Raw genomic sequence first — 21,117 nt, forward strand, 5'->3', positions numbered from 1 at the left:
TATTAAATCTATGTATATGTCCCTCTTACATGACTGTTTCCCACACTGAAAGGACTTTCCTGTGTCTAATACTATACATTATGGTGAACACCATAATGAAGATACAGAGAGGTGGAAAACAGTAAGGAAACATCACACTAACACTTCAAAGGCAAGGAGAGCTTTGGCTCAGAGTTTTCCATCTTAGCTAACAAGGATGGAGGCAATTTTTGTGAACTAGAATTGCAAAGCTTGCCTATATCATTTGCTAGATGTACGACTCCATACACAAGTTTACTGAACCTCTGAGCTTAAGTTCTGATTTGTAAAATGAAAATGAAAGTGACTACTCTCTACTACTTTTAGAATGCTGCCTGGCAAATGACCATCAATAAGTGATGCCTTACGGAAAGGGAGAAGGAGGGAGAGGGGTCAAAACAGGAGGGAAGATGAGGGACTGTAGTAATGAATCATAGGTGCCAGGGTGGTGGGAGAACTATGGGGAATGCACCTGAAGGGAGAAAGCAGATACTGTTCAAAAATTAACAATGATAAAAGAAAAGAAAAAAAGAATTAAAAAAAGGAAATAACAGGGCCTCCTTGGTGGTGCAGGTGGTTGAGCACAGCACTATGAAGCTGTCTGCAGCCTCTGCAGCATGGGTTCGATTCCGGCCGGGCAGATAACCACGTAACGCTGCAGACCTCTCCTGTCTCACCCACTGCTCCCCTCAACAGTGTATTTCAGTCAGTCTGCCTGTTCTGTTCCCAGCTCTGTCTCTGTGAATCCTCTCACCCTCCCGCACATCTGGCCCGTACCCCGCTTCCTGTATGCATGAAAAATAAATCTTAAAAAAAAGGAAATAACAGCAAGAAAAAAAGTGATGCCTGACAATAGCAGCAGCAAGTCAATCTAAAACCTATGGCATGATATATTGCTAGCTCAAGTTTAAAAATATAAAATTTCATAGAACGTGTTTGGTATTATGCCTTCCTTCTCAATTTTTTGGAAGAGTTTGTGAAGGATAGGCACTAATTCGTCTCTGAATGTTTGGTAGAATTCATCTGTAAATCCATCAGGTCCTGGGCTTTTGTTTTTGGGGAGGTTTTTGATTACCATTTCAATTTCGCTGCTTGTAATTGGTCTGTTTAGGTGTTCTATTTCTTCTTTATCTAGCTTTGGGTGATTGTAGAGTTGTAGGAATTTGTCCATCTCCTCTAGATTGTTGAACTTGTTTCCATATAACTGTTCATAGTAGTTACTGATTATTCTTTTGATTTCTGCTGTGTCCGTTGTGATTTCTCCTCTTTCATTGATGATCCTGTTTATTTGTGCTTTCTCCCTTTTTTCCTTTGTGAGCCTGGCTAGGGGTTTGTCTATTTTATTGATTTTTTCAAAGAACCAGCTCTTGGTTTCATTGATCTTTTGGATTGTTTTTTTAGTTTCAATTTCATTTATTTCTGCTTTTGTTTTTATTATTTCTTTTCTTCTACTGGTTTTGGGGTTTTTTTGTTGTTCTTTTTCTAGATCTTTGAGCTTCGAGATTAGGTTGTTTCTTTGAGTTCTTTCTTGTTTCTTGATGTGAGCTTCTATTGCTATATATTTTCCTCTTATTACTGCTTTTGCTGCATCCCATACATTTAGGATATTGGTGTCCTCCTTGTCGTTCAATTCAAAGAATTTTTTAATTTCTTCTTTGATCTCCTCATTAGTCCAGTGGTCTTCCAGTAGTGTGGTTTTTAATCTCCATGAGGTAGGAAAGTTCCTTGTCTTCTTTTTATGGTTTATTTCTAGTTTGATGCCTTCATGGTCAGATAAGATGGTTGATATGATTTCAATCTTGGTGTATCTGTTGATGTTTGTCTTGTGCCCCAGTATGTGATCCATCCTGGAGAATGATCCGTGTGCGCTTGAGAAAAATGTGTACTCCGTTTTTTTGGGATTTAGTGTTCTATAGATGTCTGTTAAGCCCAATTGCTCTAGGTCCTTATTTAGAGCTTTGGTTTCTTTACTTATTTTTTGTCTTGTTGATCTATCCATTGTTGATAGTGGTGTGTTGAAGTCTCCCACAAAAATCTGCAAAGAGCTGATGAGACTCAACAACAACAAAGAAAAGAATCCAGTCAAAAAATGGGCAGAAGAGCTAAAAAGAAACTTCTCTGAAGAGGAAATGCAAATGGCCAACAGGCATATGAAAAAATGTTCAACATCACTTGTCATCAGGGAAATGCAAATCAAAACTACCATGAGATACCATCTTACACCAGTGAGAATGGCACATATTAAAAAAACTAGCAACAACAAATGTTGGCGAGGGTGTGGAGAAAAAGGAACTCTTCTGCACTGTTGGTGAGAGTGCAAACTGGTCCAACCACTGTGGAGAGCTGTGTGGAGATTTCTGGACCTACTAAACATAGAGCTTCCATATGATCCAGCAATTCCACTCCTAGGTATTTACCCAAAGGACACAGAAACATCAATTCCAAAGAACAACTGCACCCCTATGTTTATAGCAGCACTGTTTACAATAGCTAAGCTTTGGAAACAACCCAAATGCCCAAAAATAGATGACTGGATCAAGAAGATGTGGTACATATATACCGTGGAATATTACTCAGCATTCAAAAAAGATAAACACATGCAATTTGCAGCAACATGGATGGCGCTGGAAGGGATCATGCTCAGCGAAATAAGCCAAAAAGAAAAAGAAAAATACCGGATGGTCTCACTCATAGCAGGAATCTAGAAAACTTAAATAAGGGACCAGGAAAATGAATAAGTATAAGAAAGTGAAAATCAAAATCAACAAAAAACTATGAACCAGAGACACTTTTAGGGGGGCGGGGGCGGGAGGGGAGGGATTGGGGTCAGAATGGGGGGGCTGCAATTTTATGGGGATTATAAAAATAAAATTTATTATTTAAAAAAAAATAAAAATATAAAATTTCTCTTTAAATAATATATATAACAACCTGGATTTATGAAAATTAGAAGTAGTAGGAAAGAATTTCTCACTGTACATGGAATTCAAAAGTTTGTTTCAACCAAGAGCTTAGCAAAAAAAAAAAAAAAGAATTTAAGGATATAGGAAATATAGGAGAAAGGTGTTATAACCTGAAGAAGCAAGATGTCTAAAATTTTATTATTACTGATTATTTGGGAGACTGGCAAATGAATAGGTTACAGAAATATAAAGGAGTCAGCTGATGAAGGGGCTTATGTGTAATATTAGAGCAAGAACTTTATCCTGAGAGTAAGCGACACTGAAGAGGGCCTCCCATGTGGCGCAGCGGTTGAGCACTGGGTTGCGAAGCTGCCTGCAACCTCTGCAGCGCCGGTTCGATCCCTGGCCACTGGGCGAGGGTCCCACATGGCGCGCAGACCTCTCCTGCTGTGCCCGCTGCTCCCCCTCAGCAGTGTACTTCGTCACTCTGCCTGTTCTCTCCGCTTTGGCTCTAGTGAATTCTCTCACCCTCCTGCGCCTCTGACTGTACCCAATGCTTGTATAAATAAATAAATCTTTAAAAAAAAAGAGAGAGACACACTGAAGAACTCGTGAACAGTAGAACCATGGATTAAGTCACAAAGTAAAAGATATGAGAGTAAAAGAGATGAGAGTTTGTTATAAAACTATTAAGTCTCTGAGACACACAACTAAGACCATTGAGAGAGGAGGCAAAACATTTTAAATTTGTAAGATGATGTAGGAGATAAGAGCACATCAGTGGAGACTGACACTGAGGTACACAGGAAAGAACAAATAGACTGAGATACCAGAGGTTTGAAGACAGAAGAATATGATCCTTGGCCCATCTCTTTTCTTTTTTTAAAAAAAGATTTATTTATTTATGCATACAAGAGCTGGGCTATAGGCCAGAGGTGTGTGGGGGGGGAGGAAGGTTGGGGGGGAGAGGATTCACCAGAGACAGAGTAGAGAACAGAACAGACAGAGCAACTGAAATACACAGCTGAGGGGAACAGTAGGTGAGTCAGGAGAGGTCTGCTATGCCATGTGGATTAACTCCCTGGCTGAGGATTGAATTCATGCTGCAGTGGTTGCAGATAGCTTCATGGTTACGTCTTAACCCCTTGCGCCACCAGGGAGCCTTTCCCCCTCCCCACGCCCCCCATTTCTGTTCAACACTTATTACGTTATTACAGACATCTGAAAGAGTACAAATACTTGAGAGAGAGAGATAGGTATTTCAGAAAAACATTGGAATCATATTAGCCCAAAGCAGGGAATGTTTCAAAAAGCAGGTTATCAAAAATGATAGACATAGGGCCTCCGTGGTGGCGCAAGGGGTTAAATCCCAGAACTATGAAGCTATCCGCAGCCACTGCAGCATGAGATTGATTCCTGGTAAGGGAGGTGACCACATGGTGCAGTAGACCTCAGCTGTCTCACCCACTGCTCCCCTCAGCAGTGTATTTCAGTAGATCTGCCTGTTCTGCTCCCCACTCTGGTGAATCTTCTCACCCCCAATGCCTCTGGCCTGCACCCCAGGTCTTCTACGCGTAAATAAAATCTTCAAAAAAAGATATATTGACTGTTTCTTTATTCCAACTAAAAGGAGATGCTCCTTAGAATAAGCCCCACACCCCAGTTATCTTTTACTGACTCCAACATTATACTCCTCCACAGCAAAAAATATGATTGACTCCATGCCATGTAATAAGTCCTTAATTCTTATTCTAACCCAATGCTAGCCAGCTGAATTTGTCTTCTCCCTACACAGCTATACTTTCATTTGAGTACTTCCACCAAAACAACTTTTCTCTTTTGCAGCAACTTGACTTCTGGAAAGTGAGAAAAAGAATACATGTTTACCTGGGAAAATCTGAAGTAAACTTAATATACATTGTGTGACAGCTGTTCATGCCTGCCTTCAAACATGCTCATATCTATTTCATCTAGAGAACTCCTGTTTGAGCCCAAAGATTTCTAGATTTTATTTTCCTTGATTTTTTTTTAATTGCCAAATTTCTAACCTGAATAATCTATATTTGATTCCATGAACTCTGTAACTCTGCTTCCATTACCACAATAGGACAAAATACACCAATAAACTACCTTAAAAACAAAACAAAGCAACACCTTTTTTGGGTTGTAATTAGCTGTCATTTTGTATCCTCCATTTTTGTGGACAATTTCAAGTGTCTGGCTTACTGCGATTCTCTTACAATTCCTTGCCCCACCCATCCCCTGTTTCAATCTTAAGTTCCTACCCTGATTTTCTGTTTCCTGGCTTTGATTCTGTCACTTTTCCAAAGCAATTTTAGTTTAGCTTAGGTCTCATTCCTTTGCAAAAGTTATGTATCTTTTTCAGGTAGATGTTATAATGACTTTAATCAATCAATTATACAGGTAATCCCAAAATCTAAATGTTAATTTGTTTCATATTATTACGTATTACCAATTTTATTTTCTATTAATGGTCAATGCAAATCATCTACTTAAGGCAAACTGGCCTAATCCTGAACATAAAAGTCATTTCTATTCTTTTGCCTTTTTTCCACATAACTTCGTAAGATGCTCTTTCAATCCAATTTCTTTGCCATTCAATGTTCACCTGTAAAACTAATGATTAGACTCATCTATTGTGCTCCAGAGTGCACTGAAGAGTGCTAAGCAATCAGAAAGATGCTGGGAAATATTTTTTAATTAATTTATTTATATATATTTTACATCATTGTTCATTTTTGTACATTTGCTTTCTCCTGTCAGGTGCAGTTTTGTAAAAGTCCCACCATCTATTCACCAGGACACAATTACCATAGTCCCTTGTGCTCTTCCCTCCTGTTTTGATCCCTTTCGCTCACCCTGAAGAATGTGTCTGATTTATAGTTGCCTGTTAATTTTGGTCTTTTATTTATTACTATTATTTTTTTCCTGATCCCTTATTTGGTTCCCCTATTCCTGGGAAATATTTAAAGGATGAACAAAATCTGAAAAAATTTAAGGGTGGTTGAAAGTATATTGGAATAACTAAATGAAAATTTGTTGTATGAGAACGAGCTTTAGCCTTAATTGCATACTTTTCATAAAAGTTTAACATTAATTTACCCTAAATTGTGTTTTATTTCCATTTATTTGATGATTTATCGAAATGATAAAAATTACATTTCAAAAGCCATACCTTTTTTCAGCTCGTACTTTCTTCCCACAATGAGAACAGGTATACATGTTGTCACCTTCTAAAGTGTCTTTAATAGTAACTTCATCAAGAGATTCCTGTGTAGGGGGATTATGATGAGTGAAATAAGACAGAGAAAGACAAACACCATATGATTTCATTTATTTGTGGGATATAGAGAAAACGAATGAACTAAGTAACCTTTCAGAGTTTAGACCAATTAAACGGTCACCATACACAAGAAAAAAGTTGGGTAAATCAGGTAAAAAGGGTCAATAATATGGTGTAGGATAGATTTGAACTTTTAGTGGAGTACTAATGTACTAAATGTGTTGATTATTAATGATACACACCTGAAACACGTAAAAATTGTTTCAATAAGATTCCTTTGTATAAAAATCACATTTTAAAGTTTCATATTATTTATACAGCATGCAAAAATATGAAAGGCAGTAATTACAATTTGGATAGAATGCATAAAGGAAAACTTTTTGTGTAAAAAAAAAAAAAAACTGAATTCTTAATTTTAGTAAAAAGTTGTTTCCCAGGCCTCCCCGGTGGCACACTGGGTTGAGCGCCACACTGTGAAGCTGCCCGCAGCCTCTGCAGTGTGGGTTCGATTCCTGGCCGGCCAGGGAGATATCCACATGGCGCAGCGGACCTCTCCTATCTCGCCCGCTGCTCCCCTCAGCAGTGTATTTCAGTCTGTCTGCCTGTTCCATTCCCCGCTCTGTCTCTGGTGAATCCTCTCACCCTCCCACGCCTCTGGCCTATACCCTAGTTCTTGTATTAAAAAAAAAAAGTTGTTTCCCCTAATACTGGCAAGATGCTTTATGAGTGTTACTACATTTTTCAGAAGGGCAATTTAAATTTTGATTCAGTAAAAATCACCTGTGGTCTGTTGAGTACTACATAGTATAGCAAAAAGAAAGAAGATTAAAAAATTAAAGGTAATTTCCTCTCAAGAGGAACAAATATAATATATACAAATAGTTAAGAGCAGAAAAAAATGTATGTGTTTCAGACTATATATACACACTTTACTCACATAAATGTTCTTCATATCAGCCACCTGGCACCTTACAGTATAAAACTCTTCAGCAGTCTGACTAACGTGTTCACAATCCTGATCAATTAACAATCAAAAATTAGTAATTTATTATAATAAGAAAAAATATACATTAAGATTTCTTAAAAGCAAGGAACAGGTAGAATACTTACCAAGGAGACAACATTGTTTGTAATTACACCTCCAAATAAACTTTTGACGGTATTTTTCTTTTAAAAAATACAAACTGTAGTTAGTAATGAAAATTGAGCAAATGGGTACAAATTTCAAAGAAATTTAGTATTCTAATACTAACCAGTTCTGGAGACATTTCTTCAATTTTGGTAATTAGATCAGTAAAAAACTCTGTCATATCTTTCTGCTCCCCAGTGTTCAGAGGCTGCTTATCCATGGTGTATGTTTTACAGAAAGGCCTTGGATTATATGCCTTACACTCACTTTCCTGTAAAGGAAAAGGGGTTGGGTATTATAAATCTAAGTCTCAAATAAAATAAGATCTTTGTAACAAAATCGAAGATTTTGAACATGACAACTACAGAGTAATAGGTAGTAATAATATCAGGTAATAAACCTGTAGGTAATAAATAATATCAGGTAATAAATCTGCTTCTATTTAACTTTTCATTGTTCTTATGGCATTTTCAATTCCATAATCTTGGTCACAGAAGATGCTTACATTTTCCTAAGAAAGGATTTCTACCTAAATCTAGGATTTCTATCAAGGAATTTGGAATTCAAAGGATACAGATTTGTACTGTGAAATATAAAATACAAAACCTAAATAATTTTTCCTGCAGACTGAACTTTATTTAGTAATGTGTTTAAAACAGCAGTTTTCTGTTTTGTCAGTTTACACTGCATGTTCCAATTGTTAAAAGGAGATTGAAAGCAGACTCAAAGGATGACTAGTAAATCTTCAATTTTGTTACAAAGATCTATGTTTAATTCCTATTAAGTATCAGAAGCTAAGAAACACAGGAATAAATAGGATATAATCTCTGTCCTCAACATTCTAACAGGTGAGACAAATAACTTTCAATATAAGTTAGACAGAAAATTATGGTGGCCTGATAATGCTTTGTGGAATCTTTAGTCTCCTAAAGGAGGTAAAATTCAAGTTAATTCTTGGAGGATGAAAATAGGAAGAAAATGGAGAGTGCTGAAAGAAAAGTGCTACAGGCAGAAGAAGTGGCATAAATATCTAAGCAAAGCAATGAAGTATCAGTAGTCATTACATGGTGAGGCTGAATATATGGAGGGATAAAAAGAGGTTAAAGGGGAGTTGTAAAATCACATAGGTTATGAACCACAGTGATGAACCTGAAAATTCTGCTCATAATAAATACTGAAGAGTTTTAAGCAAGGAAGAATAGTCTAAGATTTTTTTCTTATTAAGATTGATTACTTTCATAGTTTGGGGTGGGAATGAAGACAGACAAAAAAACTCTAAGCCTAGCGGCCTCCCAGGTGGTGCAAAGGTTTAAGACCCAACCTATGAAGCAATCTGCAGCCACTGCAGCACAAGTTTGATCCTTGGCCAGGGAGCAACCCACATGGCACAGCAGACCTTTCCTGACTCACCCACTGCTCAGCCTCAGCAGTATATTTCAGTCAATCTGCCTGTTCTGTTCCCTTTTCTGTCTCTGGTGGATCTTCCCATCGCCCCCTACGCCTCTGGCCTGTACCCCAGTTCTTATATGCATCAATAAATCTTAAAAAAAAAAAAACAACAACTATAAGCCTAAGGGAGTGACCCTGTAATAGGATATGAGATATGAGGGATTCTTCAAAGGACAAGTTAATACAATGCAGGTGATTTGAGATGGGACTGAATAAAAGTCACAATAACCACTAACCCAGAAGACTGACAAAATGAATGTAAAGGGGCTCACTGGTAGCACAAGGGGTAAGTCTCAGCACAATGAAGCTACTGGCAGCCACTGCAACGCAAGTTCGATTGATCCCTAGCCAGGGAACTAACCCACGTGGCGCAGCAGACCTCTTTCTCTTGTCTTGCCCACTGCTCCCCTCAGCAGTGTATTTCAGTCAATCTGCCTGTTCTGCTCCCCACTCTGTCTCTGGTGAATCCTCTCACCCATCCACCACACCTCTGGCCTATACCCCAGTTCTCGGATGCATAAATAAAATAAATCTTTATTAAAAACAAAACAAAATGAATGTGAAAAGAGTATATAATCAGGACAAAGCCAATACAAAAGTATTCCATTTAATATTTTTAGCTTTGGTCAAAGAGTGTATCTAATTAGATTTCCATTCATGATTCTCAAACATACCATTAAATATGTAAACATTTTTTGAAGCTCCAGAAGAGTGGTCTTGTGTTTCATATCTTCTGAGTACTGGAAATCAAAACAAAACTTTCCATTAAATATACTGATGTTAGTGAATTACACATTCAGGTATTATATTTCATTCTTTTAGCTAAATGTAGGAAAAATACACAATTATTACTTTGAAATTGGAGTATCTGGTTTATTATATAGAGCCATTGATACGTCATGTATGCATGTAAGATAAGTTATGTAAGGTAACTGACTACAGAGATCTTAAAAAAAATTGTTTTCCAGATGAATACTCATCTGTTTAGTCCTGATTCATAAGTTGGTGACTTTGTAAGAATGGCAAACAGATATACAATAGTTTTCCACAGCAAAAATCCACACATTAAAAAAGATTAACAAATACCATTAGTCATACCTTATTTTTTCTAGAATAGTAGATCTTTAACAAAGCAGAGAATACTAGCTAAGATCTTTGAAAATTCCCTAAACATTCAACACCTTTAATGGAGATTTGGGAATGTGGCTTGATTCGTTGACTAGAGATTTAAATCTCTACTCTTTGCAGGTATTTATTAGATATACTCTATCAGTTAATTATTAAAATAAAACTATAATGGTGGCATTATCTTCATTATAAATTACTGTCACGATTTTAAAGAAGCTCTCACAGTATCAGAGGATGTTAAGTCTCCCATATGCTGGAAGTATGTATCAGTTACTTGTGTTCATTTTGTGGCTTGTGCAAATATGGGTCTGCTATCTAGGAGCTTATAATCAAACTGAGATCACAAGAGAAGGACATTAAAATCAAGATCTGTTCAACATATACGTACTACAAAACTTAATGGAATTGAATAAAAGGAATCTACAAAACTGAGAAAGACTACTATATAGCTGTTCCAATAAGCAGTCTTAAGTGATTTCCGAAAATGGTTCTCTACACACTTGACTCTGAAAATCCTGAAGTCATGCATATCAAGAGGTTCAAATCTTAGAGTTCATTTTTTTAAGAACACTTGAGAAACTGAATATTCCAAAAGTCACCAAGTATCTGAAGGATGTCATTCTACAGAGCAATGTGTGCCATTCCATCATTATAAAGGTAGGATTCGTGAACCAATGAGGCCAGACACATGGTCAGTGGCCCAAGAAGAATGCTGAATTTTTACTGCATGTGCTTAAAAATGCAGAGCTTAATACTTAACTAAAGAGTTTATATGTACATTTTCAGATTATTGATCACATCCACATGAACAAAGTTTCCCAAGATGTGTTACAGAGCTTACAGAGTTCATGGTCAGATTAACCCACATATGACCTTCTCCCTACCACACTCAGATGATCTTTACTGATTGTTACTAAACCTAAAGAGGAAGCTAAACAGAACAATAAATTATAGAAGAAACTGAAGAAAGAAAACATATGACCCAAGTTCAGGATAAAATAAATGTAAATCTGCTCCCCTCCCCCGCTGCCGCCCCCAAAACCAAAGTACTATTTTGCTGGCATATGGCAGACATAAAGTTCAATGAGATTATGAAAATAGTAACATAAAATGACATTTTTCAATACAACAAATCTGAAACATAAAAATTGTTAATATTTTAAAATACAAAAATAGTGAGGAATAAAGTCCTGGATTATTTTACTGGGAAATGAAGTTTTAGTTGATGGAAGACTGGAAGTCACTTAATTCTTTAAAATCAAATAAAACCAAGACTCTTTCACTAATGTGCAATTTCTAAATACAGACCCTATATAGATATGAATTTACTACTTAAAAGAACATGTATGCACAGCTAGTAAGTTTTCTATTCTCCCCCACCCAAAAAAAAGAAAGAAAATGACAAGGATGCAGAAAAACTGGAACCTTGCACATTGCCTGTAGGAATGTAAAATGGCACAGCCCCTGAGGAAAATGGTGATTCCCCAAAAATCTAATTAAAGAATAAATATATGATCCAGCAATTCCATTTCTAGGTAGATATATACAAAAGACATGAAAGTAAAGACTTGAGCGGATATTGTACACTCACGTTCATAGCAACACTATTCAAAATAGCCAAAGTGTTTAAGCAATCCAAATGTGTTCATACATAGATAAATGAATAAACAAAATGTGTGTGCGCGCACACACAAAACTGAATAATATGCAGGCTTACAAAGTAAAGAAATTCTGATACATGCTAGAATATGAATAAACCTTTAAGACATTATGCTAAGTGAAATAAACCAATCATGAAAGAACTAATAGTGTATGATTCCATTTATATAATGTATCCAGAGCTAAGTCAGAGACAGGAAGTAGAAATGGTGACTGCAAGGGGGTTGGGGGAAGAAGAATGGCCACCTTTAAGTACAGTCAAACAGAACTTAATGGTGTTTTCATCAACAGTGGGACACATATACTACAGTGGTCCCAACATGTGTAGTAGGCTATAATATCAAGGTTTGTGTGATTATACTCTATGACAGTCACACAATAATAAAATCACCTAATGATCTATTCCTCAGAATATATCCCCATCATTAAGCAACTCTTGACTGCATATAATTGATACAGAAGGTGAAAAAGTTCTACAGACTGAGGTGGTGATGTGAAATGTTCTTAACATCACAGAACTGTATACTGATAAATGGTTACTATAGTAAATTTTATGTACATACATTTTACAACAATAAAAATATATTTAGCTTTAATCTTTTCATGAATACCTGAAAAAGAATAAAATAACTAAAGTTTAAATGTGAAAAATCCAATACCCATTTGATTACTTTCCAAAATTATGTCAAAAGAAAGTCACAGAAAACATACTTCGTTGATAATTACTAATGCCACAAAATTATGCAGATGGGGCCAACAAAATTTAGCCACAAAAATTTCCATATATTAGCCAGTTCAACTATTTCTAAACATAATCAGTCTCAAATGATCAACTTAAAAACATTAATAAAACTATAGCTGGAAAAAAATTAAGAATTTACTATAAAGAATTTAACTATAAAGAATTTACTATAAATTGGAAACCATCTCCTATGCAAAGCATAACTTAGACATATTAAGGATTCCATGACATTACTTTTATATCTAGTCTATACCTATCCATACTGGGAAGGGAAAGACCAGGACAAAAAGATGATGGAATAAAACAAAAACTCAAATTCAAGCATAAAAAATGTATGCCAAAAAATTATAAATGCAGTAGGAACATAAAAAAAAAAAAAGAGTTCACAGCAAGAAGAAAAAAATTAATAAAAATAACAGAAAAGTAGAGTTTGTCATAAAAGTAAGCCCAAATCAATTTTATTTTGGGATAATTATAAAAGAAACAAGGTGAATAATTCTGTTAATATTCCCTATTTTGTTTTAGGCTTTTTTTATTTCTATGTATTCGTTTTTACTGAAAATATGTTCACTGCATACACTGAAACTACATATTCCAAAACTCTGTTTTCCTTTGAGAAATTATGTTAGCAGCAATCTAGTAAAATGTAAAAATAATTTAAGTATAACAAATTAACTAATGAAATCAAATTCTGTCATCTATTCATCAATTACTTCTCAATACTTTACTTAAATTCAAAAAAATTATTGCCAACAAAATTCAACATTTCTGTTTTAATTTTTAAACTGAGAACAACAGTACCTTAGCCGTAAAGACAGCCTGTCTTGCCTCAGGTATCATATAAAGTTGCTGAATAGTGGAAGCCAAGTAACAAGTAGCTCCAAGGTTAGTCAGACCAACAAATCTACATTCAGCTCGGACATCTTCATGAGGCCAGTAGTCCCATTTATAAGGTGCATGGGCTGCTGAAAAAAGCAGGAGGAAAAGATGCCCCCCCAAACAAACTATCAAACACATTTTGGCTTTATTACTTAGTTAGTATACATAACATTATGATAATTTTAAAAACTAGTAAGAACACATAGTATAACTGATTCATTCCCTAAAAATTCAAAGTATAATCAAGTTTGATTTTACTTGGGACTAAGCCAAGATTTCAGGTATCTATAAAAAGTCCTTTAAATCTTTTAAAACAAATAACCCAATTTTAGCTTTAATATTATAAAATACAGTTGGTATCATCATTAAGTCTGGGGATAGTGAAATCTTTCTTTAAACTGGGACCTCTATAATCACGTTTCTGTATTCAAGATGTATAAAGATTAAAGGAAAAGAAGAATGCTTACACTGCATGTGTTGTGCCATAACCCAGTTGTGTATTAGTCGGTAGTTCTCAACAGATCCCTTTACCATCTCTACTAACAAATCATAAGCAGCAGCTCTCGAAGAATGTGATTTGCATTTTGGCTGTTGTCTATCTTTTAGACTAGGCAATAAAAACAGAAGATTGAAGATATCCCTTAAAAATTCCTGGAAAAAAGAAAAAGAACAAATACATGATCAAAACTTGGATATTATATTACAAATATAATAATTTACATAAAATGGATTATATGACAATCTAAAATTTACTGAAATACTTTTAAAACTTAGCACAGCATCTAAAAATCTTTCAAATGTTCAATTCTCTTAGAGAAAATGGAATGGGTAGCGATCAATCACTTTCCACTTCCCCCCATACCTGAATAGCTCCTTCTTACAGATTCCCATCTAGGATGCTATTATTTTCCACTCCATTAAGTGGTCAAAAATTGTTGTTAAGGACTCAACACTCCCTACCTCAAATGACCCACATATGTATTACATCCCTTCCTATTTCACTATAATAAAAGTAACAGTAGTGGGGCCTCCCCGGTGGCGCAACAGTTGAGCGCTGGGTTGCAAAGCTGCCCACAGTCTCAGCAGCGCCAGTTCGATCCCTGGCTGCACCCTACCTACAAGTATATATTGAGTTCCCTAAGTGAATTTTTGGGGAACCTCTGACATAAGTACCAAGTAAAAACATGAAATATCTTTCAGTTAATGGCCTGATCTTTTCCATTTAATGTCAAAAAAAGTACAATTACCCTTGAATAACATGGGCCTGAACTGTGAGGGTCAATATACATGTAGATTTTTATCTGTGGATTTCACATTCAGGCCCCTAATTCCCACCTTGCTGAAGGGTCAATTATATAATTTGTATGTTCTGACTTCACAAAGAAAATTAAGTTTGGCTAAGAAATATGAAAAAAGAATAAGGGCTTATTTCCCGTATTTGACAGACTAATAAGATTCTATCTTTTCTAAGAATCCCAAAGTGGTATGTTTGCAAATACAAAGTAACCTAGCTAGGAACAGAAGAAAACAGAGGAAAAATATTCCACAAAATAAATTTCAGAAATGTCTTTGCAGATTCATTTCCAGCAGCACAGATAACATATAACATAAATAACTGGGATTACATCAAACTAAAAAGTTTCTGACAGTGATAAAGACAGTAACCAAAAGGAAGAGACAGCTTATAGAATAGGAGAAAACATCTGCATACCACACATCAGACAATGGACTAATATGGCAGATCTACAAAGAGCTCATACAACTGAACAAAAAGGGAACAACCTAATCAAAATATGGGCAGATGAGCTAAATAGGCACATTTCCTAAGACAGGCAGATGACTAACAGGCATATGAAAAGATGTTCATTTCTTCACCACTTATCATCAAGGAAATGCAAATCAAAACCACAATGAAATACTACGGCACACCTGTGTTGGCAAGGGTGTGGAGGAAAAGGAAGCCTCTTACACTCTTGGTGGCAAAGTAGCCCCTAAGGAAGGAAGAGTGGCGATTGCTCAGAAGACTAAAAATTGATTCCACATCTAGGTCTCTATCCAAAGAACACAGAAACCAGAACAAAAACTGCACTCCCATGTCTACAGCAGCAATATTTATAACAGCCAAGATATGGAAACAACCTAAATAATCCAAAACAGATGAGTGGATCAAGAAGATGTAATATATATATACACACAATGGAATATTAGTGATCAAAAAAGGGATTATCCGGGCCTCCCTGGTGGTGCAAGGGATTAAGCACCACACTATGAAGCAATCCGCAGCCTCTACAGCACGAGTTCGATCCCCAGCCCGCCAGGGAGAAACCCACATGGTGAAGCAGACCTCTCCTGTCTCGCCCGTTGCTCCCCTCAGCAGTGTATTTCAGTCAGTCTGCCTGTTCTGTTTCCTACTCTGTCTCTGGTGGATCCTCTCACCCCCCACATCTCTGGCCTGTACCCCAGCTCTTGTATGCACAAATAAATAAATCTTTTAAAAAAAAGGGATTATCCTAAATGAAACAAACCAGAAGGAGAAAGATAAATACTGATGTTTCACATATATGTGGAATAGAGAAATCAAACAAAGGACTAGACAAAGACAACTATAAAACCTACCCTTGAATGCTGACCATAGATCTGAGGCACCCAGAGGAGAAGGGGAGGGAGAAGGAAAGAGGAAGGAAAAGCATAATGAACTATGGTGGAAGATTATGGGTGCTTTGGTGGGGAAAACTATGGTGACCACACCTGAGGGGAGAAATCCTACATTGTGAAAATAAATTAAAAGGAATGTAAAGTAATACTATTTCATTAATACAAGTAAACATCCATTTGATCAACATATATTTGGTAGCTGCTATGTTAGACAGTAGAAATAAGAATGGGTTTACAGTTTTAAAGGGGAATGAGAAGTAGGAAGAGAGGAAGGAGAGTAAGTAGTAGTAGTAGAAGTGATAGTGGTGTTTGTGACAGAGACCTGCAAAGTATAAAATATTTACAATTAAGCTATTTACAGAAAAAGTTTACAAAGTAAAATCAAGACAAAATTTTTGGAAATTTTTAAATAAACAATACCTTTTCAATAAACAACAGAAATATTATTTAAACACTGTTTGGAAAGTCTGAGACAAAATTAGACAAGTGAAAGACTGGAGAACATAAGAATTTAAAAAACATAAAAATAATTACTTGCAGACAATAAACTAGAAAGCCAAAAACAAGGCTAGTGATAAAAATGAATTAATCGATACTGTATCTACAACCAATACGTGGATTTAACATGGCCTGCAACAAATTCACCTACAAAAATTCTTACTCTACATAAGCCAGATAGAAAACATAACTGAAGAAAAGATCTAGCTGATGATGACAGGGAAGGTAAAATTCCTAGAAATAAACTTAAGATATGCTTAAAATTAAAATTTCAAGTGAAGAAAACTTTTACAGTGAAGAACAGAAGTACTGGCCTTATATAAGTAATCCTTTTTTTACATCAATCTATAAATTTAAAACAACATCTATTGAAGTAAAAGAATTTTAATTTTGTAAAGAATGAGACAAACTGAGTCTCAAAGAGAAAAATAAACATCCAGAAAAATTCTGAAAAGGAGAAATAATAAAGATGGATCATTACTACAAGATGCTACATCAACACAATCTGGGTATGATATGGGTGAATGAACTGAAACGTAGATTGAAACAGAAAGTCCAAAATCCAAGGATATCTATAGTGTTTTAGAATATGATAAAGGGTTTTTTTGTTTTTATTTTTTGTCAAGAAATCTATTCTATTTATGCTTCTTTTACTTTTTAAACATCTTTGTTTATTTTTTCCACAATATAAGCTTTCTCCCCTCAGGTGTCATCACCATGGTTTTCCCACCACCAAAACACCCACAGTCCTCCACCATATTCCACTGTGCTCTCTTTCCCCTCATTGTTTTCTGCTCTTCCCTTTCCCTGCCAAAGGAGCCATCTCAAATGAGTGGATAAAAAGTAAGATAACCAGTTATTAGGACAACTGATAGCTATCTGGCAAAAAAGGTGGTGTCCCCTCATTTTATTCCTTTCATCTAAATAAGTTCCTGCAAAAACAAAACATAAATATTATATTATTATTAAAGTATGAGAAAATGATTTTTAAAAATACAATACAAAAATCTTAAGTTATAAAAGATTAGTAAATCTGAGCATTTAAAAAATTTCCTTTACATAAAAATTCTACAAATCAGTAGAAAAGGACCAAATTCATATATAACTGGGAAATGAGGAAAGGATTTGAGCAGGCCAAAGAAAACACAAAAAGTTTTCAAATACATGAACAGAAATCATGCACTCATGATTATAAACAGTTCAAAAAAAAAAAAACTAAACTAAAAGAACCTTTCTCACTTATTAGGTTGGGAGAAAGTAAATATCTGATAATATACTCTGGGTTTGTAGGAACAAACGCTCAGCTACATAGAGGGTGGGAACATAAATTGGCTTAATCTTCATAGAGGACAACATGCGTATATTGACCAAAATCAAAAAGATTCAGATCCTATAAATGAGAAATCTACTTTTAGAATCTTTTCCTACATATATCTTAAATGATGGATGTATAGAATATCCTCACTCCATCAACATTTGTAATATAAAATAATGTTCATCATTAGGAAGTTAGATTATTATAACATATCAGGAAAAATATGCAGTTGATAAATGAATTAACTCTATAGCTATGACACAGAGAATCTCTACAGTAGGTGAAAATGGGAAAGTATTTAACAAAACATTTAAGGTTTTAACTACTGTAGATGATTTTGCATAGTGGATAAAAACTCAGCCAAACGAAGTATGAGTGATCTCAATTAAGTTGCTAACCTGTCTATACCTCAGTTTCACCATCTCTCAAAATGGGATCAAATAGTCATATCTACCTTATAAGAGCTGAAAATTTTTGCCCAAAATAATTATTACAAATCGTGAACAAAACAGGGGAAAAATGCCATTAAAAAAAAACCAGTGAATACAAGTGGACAATACATAAATGTAAAGACACTTAACTTCACTAATAATCAAAGCAACTCTAAGACTGAAAAAGATTTAAAAGTGATATAAAGGATGTAGAGATGTTTGATAAATGGGCATTTCATATAGTGTGGCTAGGAATATAAACTGATAGTCTTTTGTAAACTGATGTACTCTGATTAAAGTGAATCAATTTTACATAAAAGAATCCATAGGAGTATATTAATGGGACAGGTGTGAAAAAGATTGTACCCTGCAGTGATTTTTTTAACAACTAGTAACAAATGTTCATAAAGATTAAATTATTTCCCTCTTTATGTATTTTTAATATGCGTGCATATTAAATTTTTAATATGAATTTTTAATCCAATTTTTAAATATGTATTCTCTTTACATGATACAGGTTACATGCATCTGTATTTAATATATCCACAGAAAGTCTTGGAAGGCCATTGCCAAAGCCTTAGGGGAAATGCAACTATATTAAAATCTTCTTTGCAGCATCTTAAAACTTTTTTCTTTGTTTACAATAATTTTGGCTTTATAAGGATATGCTACCAAAAAAATCAATTAACATTTATATTTGGGGATTAATATTATATATTGGTTTATATATACCTTAAGACCTCAACAAGTTAAGACCATAAATCAAATTGCTCCTAATAATGAAAAATAAAAAGAAACCTAGATGAAATAGCACAAATAGGGGCTTTTTGGAGTAGGGGAAATAGCACAGACTTAAGACAGAAAAGACTGTTGTAATCTTATCTCAAGAATCCCTAACCCTAAGCCCATGAGGACAACCATTCATCCTTTTGGTTATTACTGTGCTTGCTAATATAATCAGCAACCTCAAAAAACAATGCTCCAAACCATAACTAACTCCTTTAACACATAAGTGCTAATGGGAAAGTAAGTTAATATAAAGGGCAATTAAACATTTGTTGGTGTAGGATCACAGGCATTTCAAATACTCAATAACAGATTTTTGGTCAAATCGGCTTTCAAATGTACAAAACCAGTAAGGGACATTTTCTATGATTCTATTGAGTAAAATGTTGCTTCAAAATAATCACTCCTATGGTAACCAGGTCATTTCTAAAAGTAGCCTTTCTATATATAGTCATAGGAATTAAACATTCTACACATTACACAAATAAGGTCACGGTTTGTATTACCAAGGTTTAATTTATTTAAAGTTGACTTTTCTTTCCAGCCACAAAGTTCTAGCAAGCTTTAATATTTAAGGAAATTTAACATAGCCACACACTATGCAACAATAATAAAAGTTTTGATTACATTTCATACAGATGTTTGGATGCCTTCATACCTACCTGTCCTTCCCTTGAAAATTTAAAGGGTGGTTTGTGTTTAATAACACTTGTTGCAAGTCTCAGAAGTCCTGTAAGCCCATCATCTTCTATATTTCCATCTTGATGATCAAGGATCTCCCTGCTACAAAAAGAATATAAGCAAAACAAGAGCGTTCACATAATTACGTATCATTATCTTTTCTCAACAATTTAACTGTCAATGTCACATCAAATTTTACCTGCGAATACAGTCAGCCAAATGTCTTGCCAAAGCATCTAAGTCGAGGAGTGTTGTCTTAATACAAAGAGAAAAGACATAATTCAAATACAGATTTTTGAATACTAGTATTTCAGAGATGGAAACAAAATCCTATCCGAGGAAATAACATGGATTTAGTCGTCCCAAATTCATTAATACACCCATTTAATTAAAAATACAGCTTTACTAACACATGTCAATAAAATTGTACTTTTACATATCATTGATAGTTCAAAAAGAATCACTGGCATATCATTAGTAAATTATGGTCGCCACAGTAATTTATCTACAGGTCACTAATGTTTGTTACTGCTTCACTTTTCTTTTAACAATTTTGAGATGTAATTCACATACCATACAATTCATCCACTAAGGATTATTTTTAACAGCACTTTTAAAAACAAGCCTAAATCTACAATTAAACAATTTCATACAGTTTACCTATTATAAATGAGAAAAAAGATAAAATACACTTCATAAAATAAAACTTCATTTACCATGACCCAAATTCAGATCTCCCAGGAGGAAAATTACTTTGACTGGCAAGTACGAAATTAGATTCCTACTTCAAATGGACAATCCCAAGTTATTAAAAAAAAGCCCAATATTTACCTGGCACCAATATTATTATGAATATTCAAATAAATTAAAATATATGTAGCATTAATTTTATAATTATTGCTCAAATGAAAAGCGTAATACTTTAAGAGTTCAGATATAAACTGTTGCTTCCATGTAGGAAGTTCAAACACTACAGGATTTTTAAAATACAACGTGAATATACTATACTCTTTGAAATACTTGAAAACAAACTGAGAAAATGTTTATTAATATTCAAATACATCTTCAAATATTTCTCTTTTTTGAGATAATGTAGATGCTTTAAGCTTACTAAATTTATAAACGAATAAAAAATTTTATACAAGTTTGTCTTTGAATTATATTCTTTTAAACATTCATTTGAATGAAAATATTTTGGCCTAGTTTAAGAAAGTGGATATTTCTACAGCTTAAAATACCACATTTGAATTGCTATTTTACTGTGCATATCAACAACTCCAAATCCACATGCTACTACAGAAAACTGCAAAATTTAATGACATCTTATTTTCATTTTCCAAGTAGAATTTTACATACACAAATCTCACTCAGGAGAGATAGGAAACTACTGCTACCAAATGAGGGCATTAAAATGAAGGTCAAAATAAAAACGAATTAGATAACAAAGTAGTACAAATATAGCAGAAAAATTATGACAGTTTCAATTCATAATAGACTGATGAAAGTGCTCTTAATAATAGGACCTATAAATTCATACATG

The 21,117-nt window shown here is 34.6% G+C and overlaps 1 protein-coding gene across 1 annotated transcript in view; it reads right to left on the reverse strand.

The window, feature by feature from the left end:
* The window catches only part of USP34 (ubiquitin specific peptidase 34), a 229,928-nt gene that overhangs the window by 52,629 nt on the left and 156,182 nt on the right, over positions 1-21,117 (reverse strand). The window contains 9 exon segments of the mRNA XM_037527455.2: positions 6,118-6,212; positions 7,163-7,240; positions 7,336-7,392; positions 7,479-7,625; positions 9,478-9,543; positions 13,134-13,294; positions 13,679-13,862; positions 19,559-19,679; positions 19,777-19,832. Of these exon segments, the coding sequence (XP_037383352.1) occupies positions 6,118-6,212; positions 7,163-7,240; positions 7,336-7,392; positions 7,479-7,625; positions 9,478-9,543; positions 13,134-13,294; positions 13,679-13,862; positions 19,559-19,679; positions 19,777-19,832 (965 nt within the window).

This window comes from Talpa occidentalis, unplaced genomic scaffold (assembly GCF_014898055.3).
Source record: "Talpa occidentalis isolate TD23 unplaced genomic scaffold, MPIMG_talOcc4v2.1 talOcc4.5, whole genome shotgun sequence".
In the NCBI taxonomy this organism is placed as follows: Eukaryota; Metazoa; Chordata; class Mammalia; order Eulipotyphla; family Talpidae; genus Talpa; species Talpa occidentalis.